The sequence below is a fragment of the Diuraphis noxia genome, unplaced genomic scaffold (genome assembly GCF_037042655.1).
Source record: "Diuraphis noxia isolate RWA-SAM2 unplaced genomic scaffold, SU_Dnox_SAM2 contig0002, whole genome shotgun sequence".
Classification (NCBI taxonomy): domain Eukaryota; kingdom Metazoa; phylum Arthropoda; class Insecta; order Hemiptera; family Aphididae; genus Diuraphis; species Diuraphis noxia.
In genome coordinates, this window is record NW_028301712.1 from 80,722,291 (window position 1) to 80,748,697 (window position 26,407).

Genomic DNA, 26,407 nt, shown 5'->3' on the forward strand with positions numbered 1-26,407 from the left:
GCCCTACATGTGGGTCGCGGAGATTACGGTTTTTTTTTCTAATCACTTACGCGACGACATGCATTTTTTTTGCTGAAATTTAATTTCGTATTTTTGCGAACAAGTAAAAACTATCGTTGCCAACCGTACCATAATTTAAATCGTTTGTGATTCATACGATTACGATATATTTCTCATGATATTTATCGTACAAGATAATATACAATCTGATGACCATGAAGATTTTTGAAATTTATTTACAAAATCAGATCTTCTGAACTACTAGTAAACCGCTGCGTGTGTATTTATAACAGTTTTAAATACATTAAGGCAATCAATACCCATTTGTAATTATAATTATTAAAGACAAATTTGAACATTAATTAATAATAGAAGAAAATGTCCCCCATTGACAGCCAAACCTTTTATTCTTATGCTAAACATAAACCTTGTACTACAAGAAACTACATAGTCAAGCAATGAAGCTGCAATGAGTTTATGGGAACTGGAATTGGAACTTAAATGTCGCTTTTTTCTCAAATCATTTATTCAATTTCATAGGCGTAAATTTGGCTTGCTAGAAGGGGGGGGGGGCTAACACTAAGACTATAATTTATAACAAGGCTATATTTTTTTTAGGGGGCTAAGCCCCCCCCCCGATTTACTCCTATGTTCAATTTGTAATTTGTATGCTCGAGGCTAGTGCAGGGTAGTAAGATATACATATCAAATATTAGATAATTGCATTTTATTGTCAAGACAGGCTAGGCTACACCATGACTAAATAAAGCCATGGGCTACACCACTGTATTTTTTTGTCAAGACAACGTACTGCGTACATCACTGAATGTTTTATCAGCTTACCACAACCACCGTGGTTCGTAATGCCGTTGATATGCCATGGAGAAAATATATGTTTGTTTTTTTTTTGTAAGTGTTGCGGAGTAATTAAATGACTAATGAGGGGTACATCATCCCACTAACAGCCTGCAGGTAGTCCTTCTCCACAAAATAATATTGCTCATTGAGTATAAGGCATTAAATCTATGGTACCTAATAATTCCCAATATGGTCTTGAGACAAGAATAATATACCGTTTTGTTTATTTTGTGAATTCCTAACTTGTTAGACAAGACGGTGATAGTGTGAAAGCATTGACCACGGATATAGATACTATAATGGCGTTGACCAAACATAATATGCACAATTAAAAATATAAATGTAATAAGAGATATCTCAGTTCATAATAAAAATTAATATACTATATAATTATATCATGGGCCATGATGGTTTTCAAAATATGTGCAACGCAATGATAAGAATTACACAGTGGCACCATGATTATAGATAATATCTAGTATCAATGGCCATATTATCACACAACAGATTAAATTTATATTTACATTTAGTATAAATAGTTTGTTCTTTGGTAGAAATCTGTGGCGGTTATCTACACTAGTGGATATTTATTTTTATTTTTTTATTAATGATACCCTCGGCAACATGGGCCATTGGGTTTAACGTGAGAAATATATTATATAAATGGGAAAAAAAAATTACATGAATTGTATCTATATCTAAATTAAACTAAATTTTGGTTAGAAGATTGGCGGCTGTGATGAATTGTATGATGCTGGTAATGGATTGAGGATTGCTGTTACTAGTGGATATTATAGTAATAATTATACATAGAACAATTATGGTGAATTCATCACCACATTTTTTTTAAAAATAATTGACGGTCAGCAGTAAGTTTAGCACTCATCAGCAGACAGCACTGCAGCAGCCTGCTGTTGTCAACCACGCTGCGGTGATAAGAAATTAAGAACAATAAACTACAGTCATCATAAATAGTAAATAGTAAATATAATAATATAGAAATTGCCGCGTATGCCTATTTCGGTGATCGCCAATCGGTGGTTTAGACCCCTTTTAGTTACGATTGTAGTTCATGTGACTGACCTTACCAAATTTACTACATAGTACATACCAACGGAAAGCGTGTAAAATCGTTTCTCAAAGGCCAAAATGGCAACTGACGATAAAGGATACACTATTACTTACGACTCTGTCAAAGTAAGTAACTACCACATTGTTGTGTTCGTAGGTAGTCGTTAATATGTAACACTTTTATATTATAATATATTTTATTATCAAATACGATAATAAAAAAGTGAATACCAGCAATATATTACAATTTATATCTATTTTATGAATCTACGAACAAATATCCGGTAAAAAAGACACGGGAAAAAAGTCCGATTTATTTATTATACATATGCCGTACAAGAAAACATTAATGTTATTAAAAATAATAGCAATAATTTATAATACAGTTATTACAATCAATATAATAGGTAGGTACAATAAAAATAAAAATATGACATTATAATTTTGTTTTTAATTTAAATATTTCACCCATTTTAAAAACATTGAATTACACAAAATGTAGGGTTACAGCGTTTACGATACAAAACATTAACTGAGCATTTGGTAAAATAACCAGGGTAAGTGAAGATAATTATAATATATAGGTAAAAAAGATTAGATTCCTTTAATGGATACTACTGAAAGATATTAGTATTATAGTGACCCAACTTAATAAAGTCTCCAACAAACGATAAACTACACCGATACTAAATAAACCAGACTTTTATTACATCGGACATTTATGTAGAATACCCTATTTTATGTTAGTTTGTTGCTTAAAGAGTAATTATTAAACCACTTATTACAAACATTATCTATTCAGATTTAAAATTATTCAACATCCAATATCATAGCCCATTATTAAAAATAAAAACCCAATACTGTCTACAAACAATGACTTAACCATGTAAAATTACATAGACCAATATTGTTTTTACATAGATACCTTATGGAAAATTTAAGATATTGTATGTCTACATTTATATTAAAACCTCATTTTTCAACACCTGTTAACTTTAATATATTAAAATATAATTAAATTGAATTTGTTTTTGAATTACAATACACTTATTTTAGGGCAAGTGTCTTGTTGCAACAAAACACTTTAAAGTAGATGATTTAATTTTGGCAGAAGAACCATTTGTGTCTTGTCAATTTTCTTGGAACAGTCTTTATGGTTATCGTGCTTGTAATCATTGTCTTTGGTAAGTTTTACCATTTTGTAGCATTATCATTTTGTTTCTACAAATTATTATAAATTTAATGATACAGCCCTTTAGAAACTGTTACGGAAAATATTATCAGATTAACAAATGCGGCTATAACAGAAGTCCCCTTTGAGGAATATTGTCCTGTAACTGATAAAATATGTAACCATGTACAATGTGAATCTTGTAAAGTAAGTATCATTTACTTTATTATAATCTTAAAATATTACACTTTGATTAACCCTTAACTTGGCAAACCTTGGAAATTTGAAAGTTACTATTTTTGACTAATTTGAGGTTACTAAGTTAAAAAATGGCAACAACAAAAAATCTAGTTTTTGAATTATGAGTTGTAACTGCTAAAAAAAGTAATTAGTTTAAACATATCGCATGATGAAAAAAAGGCATATTACCAACAATACCAACCACTGTGTACAAAATGAGAAGAGTAAAGTTTTACCTATTTGTTAACAGACCAACATTTAAAAACAAAATGTCACATTTTTGTTTAATTTTTCAGTCAAAACTTGTATTCATGGATTTTATATTTACTTAGAGATTTTAAAACTATAATATAATTATGCAAAATATTTTTTTAACATGTCGACTGTCGGTGGTCACTTGTTATTTTCAAATTTTATACTTTTGCAACCGCCGGCTGCCACAGTTGATCATTACTACCATTTCACATGACCGCCCACTGCTTAATTGAATATGGTTTTATATTATACACATATCCCTAGCGCTACAATAATTTAGCAAAAAAATCACCATAGCGTAGCGGGAATCATTACAAATTTTTGATATAATAAATATATTTTTGAACTTATTTCAAATGCATAGTATAATTATAATATACAAATTTGGAATAACACTAAAGATTTACTTGATGTACGATGATGATACATCGTGTGGCCGCATGGCAGTCAACGTATTTAGTGTTTCCTTTATTAAAAACCAATACATTAAATCATAAAATAACAATGTTATCATAACAATTTCCTCATTGGATAATTACACAAAATGTATATATTACTTTACTGCTTGGCAGCCAGATTCTAATTAACAAAAATTATGTATGAATATTAGGTTTGGTATTGCAGTTCTACATGTTTGGAAACGGCCTATAATCGATATCATCAGCTTCTTTGCAGACCAGACAGTAACGATCCACTACATTATCTAGAAGAATTATGGAGGTATTTTAATTACTTAACTAAATTTATTTATAATTCCAATTATTTAATCCAACTTAAAAAGAAAGAAACATTCTTGGTAGATAAAAGGTTATAAGTATTAATTAAATAATTTATAAAATTAATAAGACATTACTCATACTAAATGTTTGTGTTTTATACTTGGTTGCATCAAAAATGTATTATTTTAATGAACCAATCATAGGCCACTAAACCTAACGTTGCTGAAAGGTGTATGCGTCGACAGTGTTTATTCCATTGGGCCAGCAATGTGTTTATGCGTCATTAACATGTGCTTTTGTATCCGCCATAATTTTATTAATTTGATTTTTATAATCTCTGAAATGAATACTGGGTGTAAGCAATATGCTTTAAATTTAAATTTATAATTGGTATAGGCTACCAAGGGAAGAAGGTGTCGGAACCTACTGTCTCAAAATTAAAATTAGCTTAACTTAAAATTTATGAACACAAAATAGGTAGTGTCACCAATGGGTGGCTTCTTCCTTCGAAAAATTCATATGTAAATACCCTATGCACATTTGCTTATTGTTCTAGTTAAGAACAGATTGTAAATTTCTTATTAAACATAATTGGTATAAGTTTTCTTTACTTTTAGATACGGATAATTAATGTTTCTTACGGCTTTTCCATGACAATATATATAGGTGTCTCCGCAAGGATTTACCCATTGCGATATCTCACAAAATAATGGAGATATCAAAATTCTAGTTTTATAATAAGATTCACAGTGATAAAAACTACAATTATTTCATTTTTAAATTAATTTAAATGTTTTTGTAAAAAGTTTTAAAAAAAATTATTTTTTTATTTAACGTTTTCCATAAAAATTAAAGATAGCCATGTTGTAGAGTTTATTTTTCTGAAAATATTGACATTTCTAAAATTTATTTCCATTAATTTCCTGATTTTTGATATTTTTTCTAGTTTTGAAGAAATACAATATGATTATAAATTTATAACTATTAGGAACACTGAAAGTATTTGGCCGATCATATGGGAATGTGCGGTGCGGCAAGTCACATGTTTGATAACGTTATGGTGTTAAATAATTCGCAATTTTTCTCGAAACTAAAAAAAAGAAATATTAAATTTCAGGAAATTTATGAACATAAAATTTTAAAACGTCAATATTTTCAGAAAAATAAACTATAAAATGGCTATCTTTATTTTTTTTTTTTGGAAATAATTAAATATAAGAATATATTTTTTAATTTTTTTACCAAAACATTAAAATAAATTAAAATATGAAACAATTGTAGTTCTTATCCCTGTGAGTTTTATTACAAAACCAGAATTTCAATATCATAATTTTTTCGGGAGATATCGCAATGGGTAAATCGTCAAGGGACATCCTGTATAGGGTATGCATACAGAGTGTATATTAGATATATTATACATATTTCTACTAATATTTTTTGATAGTATTAGATATTATAATAATAATAAATAATAATCATTCACAAATTTAGAACAACTATTGTAACATATTAAATCATGTGATATATCTACTTTGCCACTAGTTTAATTTAATTATTTTAATTTTGCGTTATCCATGAAATGCGTCACGGTATGAACAGGGCATTGCAGTGTAACTGCCGAAATCACGAGCGGCGACGAAAGTGTTAAAGGACAATTGGCTCACTATTGATTTATTTAATGTTTAGTGTCATGCAGCCCAACATCATAGTAATAACATTACTTATTTGTTTATTATATCATGTATAGGAAAATGCATTATCCTCCTGAAAGCCACAACATCATGCTATTGTGTCGTTTGCTGGCTACAATTGAATTATCTGCATCACCACAAGAAGCTAATCAATTAGTTTCTACTGTAAATTAATTCTCTATTACTTATCTAAAGTATAAAATATACTTATTCAATATATTTTTATATAGTTTTGCCATCGAACAGAAAATGAAAATGAAAATTTAGTTCTTAAAATGGTTGGAGAAAAGTATGTTGATCAAATCGAACATCTTCGTTTTGGTGTTCTCAAGTCCATGCCAGTTAGAGAATCTAGTCAAGTAAAAAAAAATATATTCTACTTCTTAACTAATTAATCAGTTCATCATAATTAAATACTTTTAGTGGCTAACTCCAGCCGGCTTTAAATCATTATTTGCATTGGTTGGAACAAATGGACAAGGTGTTGGAACGAGTGTTTTTCATCAATGGGCAATTAATTGTAAAAAACATCTTTCTTCTGATCAAATGAAAATATTTGATCAATTTTTAGAAAATGCTTATGATTCAATGGAAGAAGGTTATTTTTTTTCTATTTAAAATAATTTGTTATACTTTGATTATGGTCTTTGTTTATAGGACTGTTGAACTTTTATTGTTTATATTATTTAAATGTTGTCTGACAATATATTCATATATTTTATAAAATGTATATTTGAAATATTATAACCACTATCACCAATATATCACATCCTTAGTTTCTGCATTCTCCAATAATCTGTCTAATATATAATTATTACATTATTCTGTATTACTTTTTGTTTTAAATAGCTGTTGGCGTGGATTTTCTAGATAATGAAGGTTCTGCTTTATTTCAAACACATAGTTCAATCAACCATAGTTGTTTTCCAAATGCAGCAAGTGTTTTTGATGGTAATCATGTTCTGAGATTGGTTGCTATTAGAATGATTGAACCCGGTGATGAAATTAATATTAGTTATATTGCTCCATGTGAATTAGACCATAGCAGACATACTAGGCAAAAATATTTACAGTATGTTAAATTCATATTATTAATTATTCATTATTCATAATATTTACATTGCAAATTAATGACCTTTATTTGTTTTATTTAGACAAAATTATGTGTTTACTTGTCGGTGTATTAAGTGTGAGGAGCAAATTAATGATCCAGACGTAACAAGTGATGATGATTCAGAAATGGAAGATGATAGTAGTACTTGAGTATTTTTTTAGAGTTTATAACTTTAAAATAATTCTTTTTTTTACACTATGTTTTTTCAAAATTTGAATTATTTGAGTCTGAATATATAAAATACTTGGTAGTTTTTTTTGTTTTTTTTAGCCCTTTAAATATATTGAATGTTCAGAAAAAGAAAACAAAAAGAAACTAAATTTATTATGAATTAATTTGTCTTATTAATACTTCAAATAAGGAGTTTTATTTTAATCAAGATACAATTGTTTTAATATTTTAGGTTACAGAAATTGGTTTATCAAGAACAATCAAATTGTTGCTGTGTTCTGCTAATTCCATTAATGATACTCTTCCGCGTTTTTTGATAAATGAAGCAACTGCATTAAGTTCAGATTGTGATATATATATAAACTTTCCTCTATCATCAATTACACCTAAAATTGATATAATAATCAATATAATAATAAAAAAATGTATAATTATCCACGTTACATACCAGTTAATAATCCTTCTTCCAATAAACTTTGAATCCTGTCTATTACGATTTGAGTTTTTAATTTAAATTTTAAAGCAAGCTCATCCAGAACAATTACTTTATTCTCCTGTAATTAACAAAAAAAAAAATCAATTCATAGTCATTGTTCACATTTATTTCTTTAAATTCTAATTCCTCAGTTGATTAGAGTACCAAGGTTCTGCAGAATAAGAGTACCTACACCGATTTTGTGTATTAATGGTGGAAATTGTACCTCCTGACAATAACAAATAACTATAAAATTCTTAGTAAGAGCTCTATGAAGCTGTAGGCTTTACTCTGCTGTATGGTATACTCTTATTCTGAATATAGTGTAAAACTGTAAACCATCAAAGTTAGTAACTCATTGTAAGTTATAGTGTATAAACTATAAAGTAATATTATTTATTAACATATAAAAAGTTGCGCTAATTTATTATTACAATCAATTTACCTATCATAAGAGTTGTAATATGGAATTTGTTTCAGAAATAAAATTAGGTAAATTGTTATACCTAAATCAGAATAATGTAAATTAGTTAAAATGTGATAAAATAGATTATCATTGAAGTTCAGATTTAATTTTACACCTGTGTGTATTTCCTCCATGTTACTAACATACAACATAGCAAAACAAATATGTTAAGCAGAGTTTACATAGTGTTGTAGAAATTCCCTAATATATTAATGTTAACAAAGTAATTCTCAACATTTTTGTTCACTGTACTCTTTTTGTGTTTCATAACAGTCATAACACAACCTGTATAAATGCTTTAAAATTTCAATAATTTTGGAGCATACTGGTTGAGAAACACTAATTTAACATGATAAATGCTTATTAGCATCATTTATTCATACATTTTTTTAATTGGTTATAATTTGAACAGTGTTAGATAAGCGTAACTTGGCAGGGGCAATAGGATGTAACTGCCCACATGACCAATTGAACTATACTATTAATTGATTGCAGGCTGTTCTAAGGTAGTGAGACTCGTATCTAATATTATATTAATTTGCTACACATAAACAGCTAAATATAATAGTGTATTAATATATTAAGATTTGAAAAAATTATTTTAACCCCCAAGTGAAAAGAATCCAGTTACGCCTATGATCAACGTCATTGAGTGTATGTTATAGAATTAATGTGCATAAATCTTTTTTAATTGAATTATTTTGTTCATACCAACCAAAAAAACAAAACATTAAATTTTATAACAGACCAATAAATTAAACACTGTAATTTGGAATGAACAACAAAATGGATTCTTCTGGCCAAAAATTATATATGTTGTAAATTGAGAGATAGAGACAACACATGTAGGTATGGAAACCACTTAATCTGATTATAACTATTTTTAGTATGTTACCACCATTCAAAATGGTTTGATTACAAAATTAATAATTAAGGTTTCTAACCTTAATATATTCAATGAATTGAGTTAATGTCACTCCTTCGTCCTCTAATGTTTCTTCATAACCTTCTTCTTCTATGCCAAATGTCTCTTTTATTTGTAAGTACTCTAGATGCTCTTTTTTAGCCTTTTCTTCTTCAATTTTCTTTTCTAGTGCTAATCGCTCTTGCTCTTGTCGCTTTTCTTGATCTTCTTTAGCTTTTCTTTCTGATTCTTCTGCATCTTGTTTTTTTTTACGATCTTCACGTTCTTGTAAATCAGCCTATAAACAAATACATTGTTTAAGTAGGTAATTAAAAATATGCTTATGGGTGTGTTCCTTGTGGATTTACCCACTGCGATGTTTCCCTGAAATAATGGAGATAACGTAATTCTGGTATTGTAAATAAGAACTATAATTTCATATTTTAATGTTTTAGTAACAAAGTTAAAAAGATATTTTTAAATATAATAATTTTCAAAAATATTGATGATGGCCATTTTGTAGTTTATTATTGTGCAACTATTGACATTTCAAAATTTTATCTTCATTAATTTCCTGATTTTCAATTTTTTTTTTTTTTAGTTTCGAGAAAAAATGAGAATTATTTAACACAGTAGTGTTATCTGATCATTTGAAACGGTGTGCTGCGCAAGTTTTCATAGGGCTGGTCAAACACTTTCAGAGTGTCTAGTTAGGTATAATCATATTTTATTTCTTCAAAACTAGAAAAAAATATTAAAAATCAGAAAATTAATGAAAATAATATTTTCAAACGTCAATATTTTCAAAAAAATAAACTCTGCATAAAGAGTATCTTTATTTTTTGGGGGGGATATAAATAAATAAATTTTTTTAATTTTTTACCAAAACATTAAAACAATTAAAAATATTGAGTTCTTATCTCTGTGAGTCTTATTAAAAAACCATAATTTTTATATTTCCAATATTTCCTAAGATATCACAATGGTTTAAATCTTCGCAGGACATCTTGTAAATAGGAATAGTAAGCTGACTTCTCGTTTCGCCTTTTTCTCTGCTTTAGCTTCCAATTTTGCTCGTTTCTTAGCTCCTAGTTTTAGATCTGAAGCAGCCACAACACTTGGCTCGATTGTAGTATCGTCATTTTCAGCACTTTCATTTCTAGGTTCTAAATTAGGATTATGAAATTTATTTTTATTTTTTTGATTTAATTATTTATGTACCTGTTTTTTTTAAAATATTTTTATGAGTGATTCAACAATATTTATTAATTACACTTTAATAATTTGATATTATCATTAGACTTACCAACTACATTGCGATTGTTTCGGCGTAATGTATTACGATTTTGTAAGCGAACTCCCGGTCTAGGTCTGACTATAGGATCATCTCGTATAACATTCTCTGGCTCACCTAAAAACAATTGTATAAGATTCTTTTTGTACAAATATTATGTTAATATGAAAAAGTACTATAATATGAACCCACTTTGAAAAAACTTATATCGAAATATAAAACCGAATAACCCAACAATGACCGATGCAGAGAATATCGAGAGTAAAACAAAAAGATCCATCGTACAAACAATAATGGTATGATAAATAATTTAACTCAATACCAACATCTCAATTCGCTTCCAACCGAAGTCTCAAATTTCAATAGATATTAGATTTTACCACAAACAAATAAATATTATTATTTTACTTTAAAAGATATCAAACTTCAAACTTAATTTTTAGCAGAGAAGAAAGTTCAAGAAAAACCACTGGGATTATAGATTGATAACTGTCGTATTATCATACCGTCGAAGCACGTCATAAAAGGCCTTATCAATAATAGAATGTTAAAGACGAAAAATATTTTAATGACGTGTATTCATATTTTCTCGACGACCAACATTGTTTCTAAGTTCATAGTATACACACCGCCAAAATAATAATTTCTGACTGTAATAACTTTTTCATATATGTTACCAATTTATTTTGTCCAAAATCGAAATAGTTTAAGTATTATTCTATTCTAGTTTGATGTCAAGGTTAAAAGTTTAAAGAAAAATGATTTACTACCCCCTTTTTCTGTTTAGTGCTTTTTTTTTGGGTTCAGTTCAGTGTCTGTACTTCCATATTGGCGAAACAGAACGTAAATGTTTCATCGAAGAAATTCCCGATGAAACCACCGTAGTCTGTAAGTAATATTACAATTCACTTTACATATTTATGACTGATTACATAAGCAATCACTAAATATTTAATGAATCAATAGTGAACTAATGGTCCCTTTGAATTAGCCCATTAAATTTTAGTGGAACGTTAAATGAATATTTGTACCTATTAGTATATTAATCTCAATTTGTTTTCAGCACATTATAAAGTAGAACTCTTTGATGTGAGGACCGGTGGTTTCACTCCTCCTACCCCAGGCATTGGTATGAACGTTGAAGTCAAAGATCCAGATATGAAAATAATTTTATCTCGAGTATGTATCTTAGCCAATGACTATTGTTGTATGGAATACAGTTTCATTCATATCATAATTACAAAAAAAATCTTTTGCACTCCTATAGGTTTACAGTTTCGAAGGGAAAATTTCATTTACATCTCACATACCCGGCGAACATATTATATGTTTATATTCCAATACTACTGCATGGATTGGAGGAACACAATTGGTAAACAATCACTTTGTTTTTAGTATTTATTTTTTACTATTAATCAGTTTTATTAAAATAGAGAGTTCATTTGGATATTCAAGTTGGTGATCAGGCCATTGATTATGCTCAAGTAGCCCAAAAAGAAAAACTTTCAGACTTACAACTCAGGATTAGGCAACTTGTGGAACAAGTTGAACAGATCATCAAGGAACAAAGCTATCAAAGAGTAAATATTATTATATTTATTTATTATTAAAAGTAGTTTATTTTAGAACTTAACTTAAAAGTCAAGTATAACAAATTACAAGAATAACGGTCGAGAAATCAACCATTAACATTTAAATTCCTTAACAAATTTATAGGGGTAATTTACATTTTTTCATATTGGTTGTATTGATTATTTTATATAATGCTTTTTTAAGTTTAGAAACTCTGTAATATCAATTATTCAAATATTAATAAAATCTAATTCCAATATGGCAAGCCAACCACCTCTTGCAATATCATAAATAATATGTTTGTTATAGGTAGGTGATTTTATTAAATCATAAAAATTATTGTTGTGTTTTATCTATGTCGACTCTGGGAATTAAAATTAATATTGAGATGGCTTACTCTTTTTTAATCCTTTTAAGATGTGTTAGTATATAAATTATTTTTCTACTATCTTCTTTTTACCCTGAATTGTATCTGTAGAGACATAATATATAGGTAACAAAATAGTAGTATGTTGATTTGGATTTTCTAAATTATAATAGATATATAAAATTAATTGCTAGTTTAATATTTCTCTTATTAGTCTTAGCTAAGTCTAGAATGTTATTTGCTAAATAAAAATCTATACTTAACTGACTTTTTTTCTAGATAATGTAAAATATAATAAATTTCTTATATTATCTTATATGTAATATGTAAATAAAAATGTTCTGTAGCCTAACCTAACAGACCTTTTTCCCGTTCCGACCACACCCCCCCAGTCACAATGGTGACAGATTACAGAGGTTATACTGTAAGTTTAAACAAATGTCATCAAATAAAAATAAAAGGATTAATTAATTTTGTAGGTAGCAATTAACACATTTTTCAATACTGTTATTTTATATTTAATGATATTTTTTAAGCTATCTTAGTCTATATTAATATTAATAACTTTAATTTTAATAATTACAGTTCCGGGAGGAGAGATTTCGTCAAACCAGCGAGAGTACTCATCAAAGAGTTTTCTGGTGGTCACTCTCACAGTTATTCATACTTTTGGTCATGGGTTTCTGGCAAATGCGTCACCTAAAAAGTTTCTTTGAAGCTAAAAAACTTGTCTAAAATTAATAACTGTTTAAATGTTTTAACAGAAATATAAAACCATCCTCAAATAAATTTTTGTACATTTTGTATATACCATAAAAATTATGTACTCTTTATAACTATTATTAATTCATGGTTTTTCTGAATATATGAATAATTAGAATTATTCGTTTTTATGTATTTTTATTTTTATTAAATAAAATAAAAAATTTAACAGTTTTTTATTTTACAACAAAGAATTATTTGTTTTATATGCAAATGAATACTTGCATTTATGAAAAAAACAAATCTAAACTCTTTAAAAAAAAAGTATCTATTAATATTAAATATATTAACTTCATTGTGTATACAAAACTTAATATTTTTAAGAATAATGAAATATACATTGTATTAAAATAGCAACAGGGGACGAGGGCAATGTTGGCACATATGGCTAAAAAAATTCAACAAAAAAATAAATATTTATGTAGTACATAAGTACATAATGGTATGTACAGAAGAATCAATCTGCTGACATAGATGATAGACTACTGCGAGTAGAACTTCTGTGATAAGAACGATGATGAGAAGGTGGGCTACTATTAATCGGCAACATATTATTTGCAGGCCCAAATATTGCTTCTTGTTCTTCTAACTGTATAGCAAACTGTTCTTCAAGTTTCTGAAATATAAATTGTTAGTGTTTAATAAAATGGTTTGTTGTAATGTTAGTACCTCTTTCATTTACGCTAAGCCTTTAATAGGCAGAATAAAGAACTCAAACACAGATAACAAAATTTAATCTGGTTTATAATGCAAAATATTGAATATTGTTTGGATAGGCTTTCAACAGGTTTTAAATTAAAATTATTTATGCTGAATATATGATGTTTATACACATTTTTTTTTTAAATTGTTATTTGAGATTGAAATCAATATAAAATAAAATTATTTTTAAGCAATAAATATTAAAACGTGCATTAATTGATTAAAATTAAATTAAGAACAAATTAATATACAGTGTTACTTACATAAAATTTTTATTGCAGCAGCACTCAGGAATAAGCAAGGATAAAAGGATGCAAATAAATTAAGCGTGATTTCATTCAATTTATGGTGTTATTACATGGGTTACAATAACTTTAATATATCATACAAAATATCAAAAGAGTCAGTTAGTATTGTTTAAAATAAATAACAAAATAGAATTGAAGTATACAATAAAAAATTACACTAAATAAAGCTTGAAATTGATTCTATAACCATTAAATAAGCATAATCAGTGCAAATAAATAATAATAAATGCAATAATGTGTTTCAATAACATAATTTATAAGTTGAATACTAAGCATAGTTTTGTTCCTCGTCATGCTTAAATTTAAATTTAAGTAACTTCTACTATTTTCATATTTTCTACATGTAACTTGATGATAAACCACTTAATAAATTGACTTTAAAATAATTAGCAATAATAAAAAAAAGGCAAATCACATCAGTCTTAAAATTTTGATTAAGAAAATTCTGAAATTTAGAGATGACAAAAATATACAATACATACATAATTACACATTAAAATAATACCAAGTATTGAAAATAATTGTATTAATTATTATTATAATATGAAAAACAATTTAAAAAAAAACATTTTCTGACAGTTTTTACAAATAAATAGACAACACTAAACATGAATTATAAACTTTGTTAAATTTCAGATTGTTTGAATATTATTTACCTAGTTATTAATTAATAGGACATTTGAAAGTAATCCTTTGAATCTTTTATACTTAAAACTTATGAACTGTTAGAGAGAAAGAAAAGTGGTAAATCATTAGGATACATTTTTGTAATATAAAATTAAGTAAAATTGAAATAATAAATTAGAAACAAATTATTTAAAAAAACATATTAAGTATTCATAAGAAAATCTATTTTATACATTTAAAATAAATGTATTGTGTATTATTAAACCCTAAATTTAATTAAATATAGCATTTTACATATTTACAAAACATAATCTAAACAAATCAATTGTATCTAAAATGAAATATATATTTTCTGATTAATATTTAAAGGATGTTTGTTAAAATAAATCTATTTTAAATAAAAAATTGATTATTACATGGAATCACATACACCTGATTAGGAACACACAATCCATTAACCAAATGATGGCATTTAAACCATTTGGAATAGTACTATATTTGTTCAAATGCCACCTTTTAGTTATAACTCATTCAGTAAACAAATATTTTACATTGTGGATTGATTCGAATGATTAGGAAATTGATTGACACATCGCCTTGGGAGAAATCCTGATCCAGGAGAACGAAATGAAGCATTGGACAATCGAGGAGAGGACAGAAGGGATGAAAACGAATATTCGCGTCTGAGTAATGTGTTGCCAGGGGATGGAGGCAATGAATAACGACTGTTCCATGAATTCCCTTTGGCTTGCCTCGCCAACTCCATCTCAAGGTTCTGATAAAAAATATAAACTATTGGTGGATGTTTAAATGTAAATTTCAAACTACTCTACCCTTTTTCTATAATGGATTAAAAATTAATAGTTATTTAAGTATTAAAATAATTTAAGAAGATGAAAACAAATTAAGAGAAAAATTAGATGAAAATTTAAATTATCTACAACAGCAAATTACTAGTTATTAATTAGATAATTCAAACTCAAGATTCTACATCCATTGGCATAAAAACAAAATTGCATTATATCAAAACACCAAATTTTCTGTACATAAATATCATACTTTCACAAAATTACCTGTTTCCTAGGTTTGAGATGAGCTTTCCACTCTCTCAACTCGCGAGCATACAACTCTTCTTGCTCTTTCAACTTAGTTGTTTCATGCTCCATCAGCATTTTACCTATTGTGAAAAATGAAATTATTAAAATTTACATAATTTAAAAATAAATTACTAAAGTAATACGTTTTTCATTCTGAAGCTGTTCAAGCTCTCTAATAGTGGTGTCATTTGCAATTCTAAGCTCTTCAAGCTGTCGTTGCTGCTTCATTTCAAATGCAAGTGTCTCATTACGATATCTTTTTTTTTCATTTTCTTGAAATTTCTTAAGTCGGTTACGTTCATACTCTGTATCTGGATTTGGATTGGTTGCCATACTTATTCTAACAGATTCACGGAACATCATCTCTCGTGCTTTCATTTCAGAGCGAATACGCTTAGGCAAAGATCGTTTTTCAACTCCTTGACGTTTTTGCATTTCTTCATCCTTACGTATATTCATACGTTTCATCTGTTCCAATTCTTTTTCATGTCTTATTAACATCTAAAAGAAAACAAATCATTCAGTTAAAAAAATTAAAAATACAAGTAAGTTATTAATGTACTTGGTGCCTCTGCAAGAAAAACCCATCTTTAAGTTGTCTTTTAGCTAACTGTTGTTTTTCGTGTATTTGCCGTTCTTCCATTTCCCACAAAGCGGCTTCTCTAGCTCGCATTAACTATAATGTTATACGAATAAACTAAATTATTAATAATATTATAATTGTATTTTCTTATTGAATATATAACAAATAACAATAAAATGGTAAATATGTAATTTAAAATTAAATTGTTTCAAAAATTCAAACTTAAAATAAATAAGAACAATTGTTTCTAAATACATACATACACACACAGTTTTTACCTGTTGTTTCTGTTGTAAATATTGACGTTCCATAAGCGCAATTTTCTCCTGATGAGCATCACTCAGTCTACTCAAGGAACTTTCATGATTTTCATTTAGTTTCTCAAGGAATAATTTTTCTCTCTCCTCGTGTTCAGTCTCTAACTTCTCTTTTTTATCCTTAAACAAATTTTTCCGCCTTTCTTTAGGCTTTAAATCTACTTCTTGCTTTAATAGTCGTAACTCTTGTTTAAGACCTTCTCTAAATTCTTTTAATTCTCGCTCCTAGATCAATAATAAATCAGTAAAAAAAGGGAATACAAATTTATATTTTAATATTATAAATACTTGTTCTAAACGAATTTTTTTAGAAGTCATTCTTAAATCTGCTTCTTGCTGGGTTTCAGCTCTCTCAATAGCTTGACGTTGTTGCTTAACCATTGTATCTAAATCAGCTTCGTATTGTTTAATTAATGTCATTCTTTCTTGTTCAAACTTTTTATCTTGTTGCTCTTTAGATATGACTGCCTTAAATGATAAATCTTGAAACTGTTTTTGTTCTTGTTTTTGCAGCATTTTTAGTTCTCTTAATTCTTGTTTTCTAAAAATCTGATCATTGTATCCATGACTGGAATCTTCATCACCATAAATTACTTTGCTAGTTGTTGTAGTCACAACTACTCCATCTACTTCAAATTTTCTTGTTCGTTTTCTAGTCTTTTTTTTCATGTTTCTAATTTCTAACTCTTCTTTACTTATATTTCGACTAGTTCTCTTCATTTCCTGAAAATTGAATTCATATTTTTTAATGCAAAATTAATTGTTTTGGTTAATATTATTTTTATTATATTTTATGTGGCATAAAATGTACACAATAAGAAAAATAGCAAACTAAAACAGAAGTATCAGATTGTTGAGAAGGTTGTTTAATTTTTAAAAGCCTGAAAATATTAGGAAAGTTTAAATCAGTTTAATTAATTCAGATTAACTCAGACAAAAGAGAAAAATGCCGAAACACAAAAAAAAATAAAAATAACTGTGTTATTATAAATTTAATAGTAGAAAACATAAATCAACTAATTGTATAATAACTTAAGCTTTGTGTTATTTTAATAATAATTATTTTCATATGGGATTCATAATAGAAATTAGACAGTGAAAAAAATATTTATCACATTATTTGAATTGTTGATGTATAAGTCTTTTATAAAATCATAAATTATGAAGAATAATTTATGATTTCTACCACATGCATGAGAATCTACTCAAATCGATAATCATGGTCATATTTTACAAAATAAACAAATTTCATAAAAAACATGTAAAATCTCAATGATTGACTGTTGTTTTAAAAAATATTGATGCACCTTAAAAAAAAAAATACTCACGCCATAAACTTAACATTTACCAAAAGAAGAAAATTTAGTTTCTACAAAATGTATTTAGTATTGAATGGTAAACTTTCTGAAAATTGTTTAATTAAGAAATCCAATACAGTCTGTTATAAGAGAATACATAATTCAATAAAACGATTATAAATTAAATAAGCCACAAAAATAATATAATAATTATGAATATTTGAATGGTCGTGACCACCCAAAAGTGTTGGTCTCATCTTACTACACAAATATAAAATACCAATTTTTATATTCACAAGAATCAATTTTATTGTTATTTTTAATATTAGAGTGAATTAACCTAAAAACAAATGTATAGATAAAAATATTATTCAAGGCATTTAGTAGGCTTTTAATATTTTAATTATGAAGCAAGTTATAGACATTTAAAAATTTAAAAATAGTCAATTTGGGACCCTGGATTGTATTTTTAGTTTTTAACTATTAATATTTATTGATCCCTATCCTATTTAAAGGTTAGGTGATATTTTTTCAGCTAATAAGAGTTTAGTTGATTTGATACAAAACCTGGATTAATTTATAGTTACATATATCTGAGCTATAATTGTATCCATAACATTTATCTTGCTAGATAATATAGGAAGTCTTGGTAATGAATATATATTACAGTAGTTCTCAACCACTTAAATCTATTTGCAATATTGCTGGTAAAAAATATTGAAAACAGAACTTTATTCCATTACATTAGTGCTGAGTGTATAGCAAAAACTTGTGATGTAAAAAAGTGCCGTGAACAAAAAAAAGGTTGAGAACTACAGGTTATAGAATACATGGATACACGGCAAAAAAATGTTTTAAAATCTGTGTATATCCATTTGTATGACATTGTGTTTACTTATTGTTACTCATGTATATTATATTTAATTCAGAATCTAGATATACTTTCATTTTTCAATACAAATATTTATGATAATATAATGTTATGCAACTATATTCTAATAATTATTAATTGAATATTATTTTATTTATGAATAATACAAATTATGAAGCTGTTATTTACCTAACTATTTATTATCATTCAAACATTTAGAGATTAGGATATAATATGTATCATCAAGTATGTTAGTGAGTTGTCCATTATAACATATTTTATAAGATTATAGCATATTATCTTTATCTGATAGTTGACTAAAGGTGCAGTAATGATCTCTTGTCATTCCAGATCTAATTAAAGTATCAAATTATATTAAATTGTTGATACATTACAAAGTACATATCAAAATGTACATACTAACATTTATTATTTATTATTATAAACTTATGTATTGAAAAATATGATTACGACATAAACTAAGAGATAGTGAACACAATATAATATGATATGAGTTCTGTCATATTGAGTTAAAAAGTGGAGCAATCGTAAGTCAGAATTGTGAAGTAATGAAATACGATTTTATTGAGATATGAAGTATTATATGTAAGATATTGAGTATTCAAGCTCACAAGTATAAATATATACGAGTTTTTTCATTACAAGGGCTTCAACCCCGTTATAGGTAAGACATGGGTTTCAATTTAGTTTATTACACATGTAATCGCGACCTCAAGTAAATATTATAATTGTTATTGAAAATACTAACTTGGAAAATTATATTTTTCAAAAGATAAAAATTACCATATTTTGCATTAGCAAGATAGAGTCAAAGAATGCAAGTATAATATCCTCTTAAATGTTAATACTTACTCTACTATATTCAGGTTTTTTACGTAATACAACTTCATCTTCATATTCTCGAGGAGGCAAATTATTCTCTTTATTACTACTCCGACTATCATGACTAACTGTAGTTGAAACACTCTCCGCATCTGATCTATCAAATGTACGTGTACTGGCAGCTGAAGGTGGAGTCCGCTGGCCTCCACTACTATAAACTGATCCACTATCTGAATGTGAATGAGATGTGGATCGTGTAGGGGAAACATGGTGTTTATTATTAAGCACAATTCCATCAGAATGTTTAGACTAAACAATACATTTATAAAATTATATTTATCAGTAATAACCAATTAAAATATTTATTTTTATAATAATTACCGATTTATGTACATTTGTTGAATTGTTAACGACAATGAACACTTCTGTTGGATCACTGGGCTTAACCATAGTAGCCCGTCCATTCATTTTCACTTTATTAGTATCTGTATTCACAGGTAAGCAAATAGGTTTAGAAACTTCAACCTCCTCTTTATTATTCCACGGAACTAATTCTTTAATAGAAGGTTCTTCTCCTACTGTTATAACAGACACATGACTAGCATCCAATTCTTCTTCGTCAGTTTGTGACGAATTTATCACAACAACCTCATCTTTTTTCTCAACCTTGAAATTAAAAACAATTATTTTAAGACTACAGTAAATTTAAATTATTTAACTATAGATAATATACTTGTGACTTAGTGTTTGTATCAGCAACTATAATCACTTGAGTATGTAGTCCTGGAGGATGAGTTTGAAGAACAGGTGGATGTGTGGTAGTTACAACTGTAACTTTTGAATCAATCGCATTCAAAGATCCTACCCTCACCAAAGTACCACCATTAGTTAAATTATCATTTTGTTCAACTAGAATTATAAAATAAAAACAATTAATAATTATATACTCCAAGTTAAAACATTTATTTTATTTTATTTTGAATAAAACCATGGCAATTTCATTACCATTATCTTTATCATGTATTTGATCAGTCTCATCTTGGTTGTTTTGAAGTCTCCCAGCTAATTCATTCATAACAGCAGTTGGCATCTTTCCTTTATTTTTTTCAACATTCTGATTCATTTGTAAAACCTTATCCAAAGATGGAGGAGAAGGTCTTCTTTGATTACGATTAGAAGCAGACGAACTCCGTCTTCTAGTTTTTATTTGAGAGTCTTCCATAGAGTTTACAATAGGACCATTATTACTAGCAGCTACTGATATGGGTCTAGAACTAGATATATCATGTTTACGTAATTGTATTGATTGATGAATAGATACAGAACAGTTTTCGTCTTCGTTAATATCATTAGGCTGTTTTTCAGTTTCAGAATTATTGTTAATAGAATCATGAATTTCTGAGTACTCATTATTCTTTGATACTGTTACTTCAAGTTCCTTAGGTTCAGCCACTGATTCTTTTTCTTGACTAGTATCTTGAACTTTTAATACAATTGGTAAATTCAATGATTCATCATTTGATACTAACTTAACAACTGAAGATGGGGTTGGTAGAGGTGGTGGAGGTGGCGCTGGACCTTTGTTTTCCGAATGTTTTTTAACCACCTATGCAATTAAATAAGTTGTGATAATTATCTTATAAATATAAACTAATTAATCTAATAATATGCAATATTATTTATTTATAATATAGAACCATGATATTTCAAAGTTTCTATATACCATTTTTTTTTTTTTTTTTTGTTTTGTTTCAGATATTTTAAATTATCCTTGTAACTTGAAATTTTGATAAAGCTAACTTTTATTGGTCTTTTGAGACTGAGATAAGAAAGTTTCATAACATGAAATTAACTTACATTTTTTTTTGAAGAAATTTCTTTTGATGAAATAACTGGTTCGGGTTCACAAACCTCTAAGAATTTTTCATCTGTTTTGATTTTTTTAGTATCTGATGACTCTTCATCCATCTCTCGTTTTTTTTGTATTATTGGTTTCACTTCAGCTACATCTGCTTGAAAAAAATCATATTACAAGTATAAAAAGATGTTATGCAATGAAAAAATAGTTACATATAAACAATAAATAATATACAATAATATTTAGCTTTGTGCATATTCTTAAGACAATTCACTTTTTACCTTTAGTTTCAGGATTACTTTTAATAGATACAGTGTCATCTTCGACTGCATCCAAGTCCAGGGGAGGTAACTGAGTAGATTGTGGTGATTCCTATAAATTTGTACAATATTAAATTGGTATCCAACATTTAATTGTATATTTTAAAACTAATTGAAAATAAATTATCATACAAAATTATATTTTACTTAGTGGACATGCTTAATCAAAAATAAAATATAAAACTGGTCTGTGCACACAAGGGTTAGGATAACTTACCACCAACCCTTTGATAGTGGTTCCTGTTTTTTCTGTACTTCCTATCATGTGTAGACTACGTAAGCATGGAAATAAATATGTGAATATATTTTATTTATGTCAATGTAAATATAAATAAATACATACACAAATCAACTTAAAAGGAAAAGTATTTACAATTATGTAATAACATACACACGACAGTGCCAGACTTAAGCTAAGTACATAATATGCATAAAAATATATTTTTACCTCAGGTTCTTCATCTACAACTTCTTCTTCAACCACCTCTGCCTTATATTCAAGTAATAAATCTCGGATTGGTTTTGGATCTATATTTCCATTGACAAATGGGTGCTAAAGAAAAAGGTATAAATTATTAAAAAATTAAATATAAGTAATTTAATTAGTAACATTACTTTAAGAAGATCATCTGCAGTTGGCCTTTGAACTGGATCTTTAATAAGAGCATGTGCTACAAAGTCATTAAAATTTTTAGACCATTTAGATGGTTGCTCTAATTTAGGAGGATCAGATTTTTGTATTTTAAGTAAAACACGCATAGGAGACATTTCATGGTTTGGAGGTTCCATTTGTGCTAATTCTATAAGTGTTATTCCTAAAGACCAAATGTCTACTTTAAAATCATAAGGATTATCCCTAAAAGTTTCGCATAAAACTACTTCAGGAGCCATCCAATAAGGTGTTCCAATAAAAGTATCATGTTTCTGTAATGTTTGTTTATTCTTAGCAGAAACACCAAAATCAGCTATAAGATATGTTAAAATTAAATATTAATAAATTAATAAACATTGATAAATAACAATATTTAAAAACATACCTATCTTAACACCAGCACTAGTTGTTAAAAGTATATTTCCAGCTTTAAGATCGCGGTGTATAACTTTACATTTATGAAGAAATGCTAATCCTTCACACATATACTTGCAAACATAAGCTATTTGTTCCTCAATTAATGCACGATCCAGCTCCACCATAATTGAATCTAAAGCACCTCCATCACAATACTCAATCAGCATCTAATAAATATATTACAAATTAGATACAAACAGAAATAATAATTTATTGTTATGATTTACCCAAAGTTTAGAATTAACAAAAAATGCTTCATATAATTGAACAATATTTGAGTGTTTACATTCGGCTAAAATGTCAATTTCAATCATAAAATCAGCTAAATCATCTTCACCTTCTAAGATACACATTTTAGCAGCAGCCAATTGTCCAGTTTCTCGATGTTGAGCCTTGACAATACATAATAACACAACAAAAATACAACTTTTTTTACCATACCAATTTTTCATTTATAATTAAGCCAATTTTGCTTAATTAACCTAAAATGTTTATAAAATTATAGAATTTAGGAATATATATTTTTTTCAATAACCGATAACAAATTATAGTTAATTAGCATAAGACCAAACCTAATAAAGAATAAGTAAAAACTGAAGATCTAAAATTGAACTTAAGAAAAAAAGAAATAATTGTAATAGAAAAATATTTTATAATAATATTAAATAATAATTAATTATTTGAAGTGGAACTATAATCAAAAAAAAAGTTTTATTTTTCAGATAATTTAAATATAATTTGTATAATTTATTAACCATTTCATATTAGTAATTAACACTTTGTATATAATTATAAATATAAATATAATTTAATAAAATTACCTTATAGACTTTACCAAAAGCTCCATCACCGAGTTCACCAATCATTTCCCAAAAATCATCAACATCACAATCCATATGGATGTTGTTGAATACTTTCTTCTTTTTCGCTTCATTGTTACCTAAGTGAAGCACTTTCTTGAGGCCACTTAAAAACGACATTTTAATAATGCCTTTACACAATATCAGAATCAATCAGGATGATGTACTCGTAAGGATCGCATGACCCAACAGTTCTCAAATTTTGCATTGCCTATTAATGTGTCAAAAACAAAAATTTTGTAACATGATTATTTATATTGCATAAATAAAAAATAAAATACACTATATTAAATAGATTAATCAAAATATAAGTATAAATTAACCAAGTCTGTATCGAATAATGTGATAAATTTATCAAATTATTTTCATTCTAAATGTTAAACAAAAATACTGTTTATTATTTAATAAATAATACAATTAAAACTATTAAGCTCAGGAAAGTTCAAGGCCATAAAGCAAATTGTATTAACCTGTTTTATTTATCTGTTTAAACATAGATTGTAGTATAAGAAAGTTAAGTTTAAGATTGATTTGATAATAATTAAATATAAATCCATACATGTTATCTTTGATACAAATGTTTATCCAACACAATATGCTTGAATCTCGGGTTGAATATTTGTTTTTGTTCAATTTAGTATAAGGACCACCTTAGTTTTTCATATAAATTTGAAATTCAGCTACTGAGTTTTAAATATTTTAATAATTTTTATTATCTAGATGTATGCCTCTATATCATTTATAACAATTTTTAACAATTTGTTTTATTTTATTTTTTTTTTTTTTTTTTAATATTTCAATAGGTATAAAATAACTGTTTCTTTAATATGACAATAATATTGTATATGAAGTAGATAATCAAATATTATTTATATGTCAGATATTTAGGTTATGTTTTAATATATTTATTTAACATGCCTACATAGACATTTTAATAAACAACAATTGATATAAGTATGTAGCAGTATCATTATAAATTACTTTTAACATAATAATTAGATTAGGGAAATTATTGTTTGTACATAATATCTTAGATTTAAGTAGGTATTGTTGAAGTAATAATAATAACTAGTAAAGCAGCTAGTGAAATACATTATACAGAAAACTAAATATCATACATAAGAACAAAATTGATTATCAAGGTCTAAAGTAGCTTACCTATCATAAATTCTTAAAAAATATGTTTATACATATATCACTTACCTACAAACATAAACCAGAGATAGATAGGTAGAATACTTAACGATATACACTTTGAATAAAATATGCAAGTATTACATATAATTTAAATAAAATAACCTAAGTAATAAAAGTGAGAGCAATAATGAAAGATTCAGGAACCAACAATAAAATAAATATCAATAATTAACTGATAGTCAAAATCAAAGGCGCAAATATAGGAGGTTAGCCCCCCCAAAAATCTTATAATTTTTGAACATAATACATTGGAACTTGTCCGTGTGTAGTTTTTGCTGACCCAAGTTACAGCCCCCTCCCCTCAAATTTCAAACACTATTTACACCTATGGTCATAATGTCATATTAATCAGAAGAAATTGAATAATATGTATAGGTTTAATTAAAAACAAAATATCATGAATAACCACTACATAACTTATATAATGCTTGTTTGTCTTTACTCTTTACACATGGTGATAGAAACTGAATTGGTGAGAAAAGATACCTGGTTATATCCTTATTCACACACAACAAAGTAAATACATTCAACATAAAGTTTAACTAGCAAGTAGAACATACCATATTAAGTACTGAACAATACAGAAATAGAAATTTCTCACCTGCAACTGGAAGGTAAAGAAAAAAAAATTTTAAAAATGTTTACGACACACTCAATTAATGATCGGCACACATTCAATTATTCACTAATACATAAATCACTCAAATAAGAAACAAACACGACGCGAGTATTAGGTACACAAAAAAACAAACCACTACAAAAATGAGTAATGACTAATGACACATATCTTCTTATCTCTGTTGGATTTACATTGGTCGTAATTAATATTATTATTATTAGGTACAATGACGATGTACGTAATAAGTACCTAGGTGGTTTATCGCACCTGTTTATTGGAAACGTAGATAACGTCGTTTTCGAATGATTATTATTAAAAAATTAAAATATACGAAAATTGGTATTGTTATTTATTGCTATAGACATTATGATTATGATTGTATCTAATGTGATGAAGCATTGATCGACGAAAGTACTCGTCGGAATACCGCAGCGAAAATAATAATCGAAGGAAAAATCAAAAGATGTGAAAAAAAATATCACAAAAACGCGACTATATATAATATTAAATATTTTGCCCTCACCACGCCTGGACGACGGTGCCTGTGAAAAATGACGTCAACAAGGTGAACGCGGCTTTCTGTGGGATGAGATTTCAGCAGTACCGGACGTCCTTGACCATGTTTTATTGGAAATCTTCGTTCGAGATTTGTGGCGGCCCCATCGACATTTTTTCTATTCCGCCCAGACGCGCGACGACGACGGATCG

At 27.3% G+C, this 26,407-nt stretch overlaps 4 protein-coding genes across 7 annotated transcripts; 2 read left to right on the forward strand and 2 right to left on the reverse strand.

The window, feature by feature from the left end:
- Window positions 1-1,816: 1,816 nt before the first annotated feature.
- Smyd5 (SET and MYND domain containing, class 5) lies at window positions 1,817-7,369 on the forward strand. Its single transcript, XM_015507788.2, has 9 exons — window positions 1,817-2,055; window positions 2,986-3,113; window positions 3,181-3,307; window positions 4,206-4,315; window positions 6,062-6,170; window positions 6,236-6,364; window positions 6,429-6,603; window positions 6,855-7,077; window positions 7,160-7,369. Exons 1-9 carry the CDS (start codon window positions 2,008-2,010, stop codon window positions 7,266-7,268), a joined length of 1,158 nt encoding a protein of 385 aa, XP_015363274.1. The 5' UTR covers window positions 1,817-2,007; the 3' UTR covers window positions 7,269-7,369.
- A 70-nt stretch (window positions 7,370-7,439) lies between these two features.
- On the reverse strand, window positions 7,440-10,908 carry Ddrgk1 (DDRGK domain containing 1). The gene is made up of 6 exons (XM_015507793.2): window positions 10,622-10,908; window positions 10,442-10,546; window positions 10,168-10,301; window positions 9,176-9,433; window positions 7,739-7,844; window positions 7,440-7,676 (listed from the first exon to the last, which is right to left on the reverse strand). Exons 1-6 carry the CDS (start codon window positions 10,707-10,709, stop codon window positions 7,519-7,521), a joined length of 849 nt encoding a protein of 282 aa, XP_015363279.2. The 5' UTR covers window positions 10,710-10,908; the 3' UTR covers window positions 7,440-7,518.
- Window positions 10,909-11,057: 149 nt separating this feature from the next.
- Window positions 11,058-13,157, forward strand: eca (transmembrane p24 trafficking protein eclair). The gene is made up of 5 exons (XM_015507795.2): window positions 11,058-11,317; window positions 11,493-11,608; window positions 11,697-11,801; window positions 11,863-12,009; window positions 12,954-13,157. Exons 1-5 carry the CDS (start codon window positions 11,188-11,190, stop codon window positions 13,101-13,103), a joined length of 648 nt encoding a protein of 215 aa, XP_015363281.1. The 5' UTR covers window positions 11,058-11,187; the 3' UTR covers window positions 13,104-13,157.
- A 225-nt stretch (window positions 13,158-13,382) lies between these two features.
- Slik (Sterile20-like kinase) lies at window positions 13,383-26,363 on the reverse strand. 4 transcript variants are annotated; one of them, XM_015507808.2, is made up of 18 exons: window positions 26,223-26,363; window positions 23,845-24,094; window positions 23,251-23,415; window positions 22,992-23,190; window positions 22,570-22,919; window positions 22,403-22,507; window positions 21,916-22,006; window positions 21,634-21,785; window positions 20,782-21,382; window positions 20,510-20,685; window positions 20,158-20,442; window positions 19,807-20,085; window positions 17,053-17,487; window positions 16,726-16,989; window positions 16,427-16,540; window positions 16,008-16,365; window positions 15,841-15,944; window positions 13,383-13,746 (listed from the first exon to the last, which is right to left on the reverse strand). In XM_015507808.2, the coding sequence occupies exons 2-18, from the start codon at window positions 24,001-24,003 to the stop codon at window positions 13,588-13,590; spliced, it is 3,996 nt and encodes a 1,331-aa protein (XP_015363294.2). In that variant the 5' UTR covers window positions 24,004-24,094; window positions 26,223-26,363; the 3' UTR covers window positions 13,383-13,587. The 4 variants fall into 4 exon arrangements, with proteins under 4 accessions (XP_015363294.2, XP_015363293.2, XP_015363292.2 ...); XM_015507807.2 differs by lacking the exons at window positions 13,383-13,746; window positions 26,223-26,363 and adding exons at window positions 14,803-15,542; window positions 25,682-25,905; XM_015507806.2 differs by lacking the exons at window positions 13,383-13,746; window positions 26,223-26,363 and adding exons at window positions 14,803-15,542; window positions 25,641-25,905.
- Between the last annotated feature and the right edge of the window lie 44 nt (window positions 26,364-26,407).

Bases quoted from the DNA above. Each gene is read 5' to 3' on its own strand.
- Smyd5 (XM_015507788.2), top strand. From the start codon at position 2,008: ATGGCAACTGACGATAAAGGATACACTATTACTTACGACTCTGTCAAA. The intron at 6,171-6,235 runs GTAAATTAATTC...ATTTTTATATAG, and splicing joins CTAATCAATTAGTTTCTACT to TTTTGCCATCGAACAGAAAA. The intron at 6,365-6,428 runs GTAAAAAAAAAT...AAATACTTTTAG, and splicing joins CAGTTAGAGAATCTAGTCAA to TGGCTAACTCCAGCCGGCTT.
- Ddrgk1 (XM_015507793.2), bottom strand. From the start codon at position 10,709: ATGGATCTTTTTGTTTTACTCTCGATATTCTCTGCATCGGTCATTGTT. The intron at 10,547-10,621 runs GTGGGTTCATAT...AATTGTTTTTAG, and splicing joins TCGATATAAGTTTTTTCAAA to GTGAGCCAGAGAATGTTATA. The intron at 10,302-10,441 runs GTAAGTCTAATG...ATCCTAATTTAG, and splicing joins AAACAATCGCAATGTAGTTG to AACCTAGAAATGAAAGTGCT.
- eca (XM_015507795.2), top strand. From the start codon at position 11,188: ATGATTTACTACCCCCTTTTTCTGTTTAGTGCTTTTTTTTTGGGTTCA. The intron at 11,318-11,492 runs GTAAGTAATATT...ATTTGTTTTCAG, and splicing joins CGATGAAACCACCGTAGTCT to CACATTATAAAGTAGAACTC. The intron at 11,609-11,696 runs GTATGTATCTTA...GCACTCCTATAG, and splicing joins TGAAAATAATTTTATCTCGA to GTTTACAGTTTCGAAGGGAA.
- Slik (XM_015507807.2), bottom strand. From the start codon at position 24,003: ATGTCGTTTTTAAGTGGCCTCAAGAAAGTGCTTCACTTAGGTAACAAT. The intron at 22,007-22,402 runs GTAAAAATATAT...ACAAATTTATAG, and splicing joins TTGTAGATGAAGAACCTGAG to GAATCACCACAATCTACTCA. The intron at 20,086-20,157 runs GTAATTATTATA...TGTATTGTTTAG, and splicing joins CAACAAATGTACATAAATCG to TCTAAACATTCTGATGGAAT.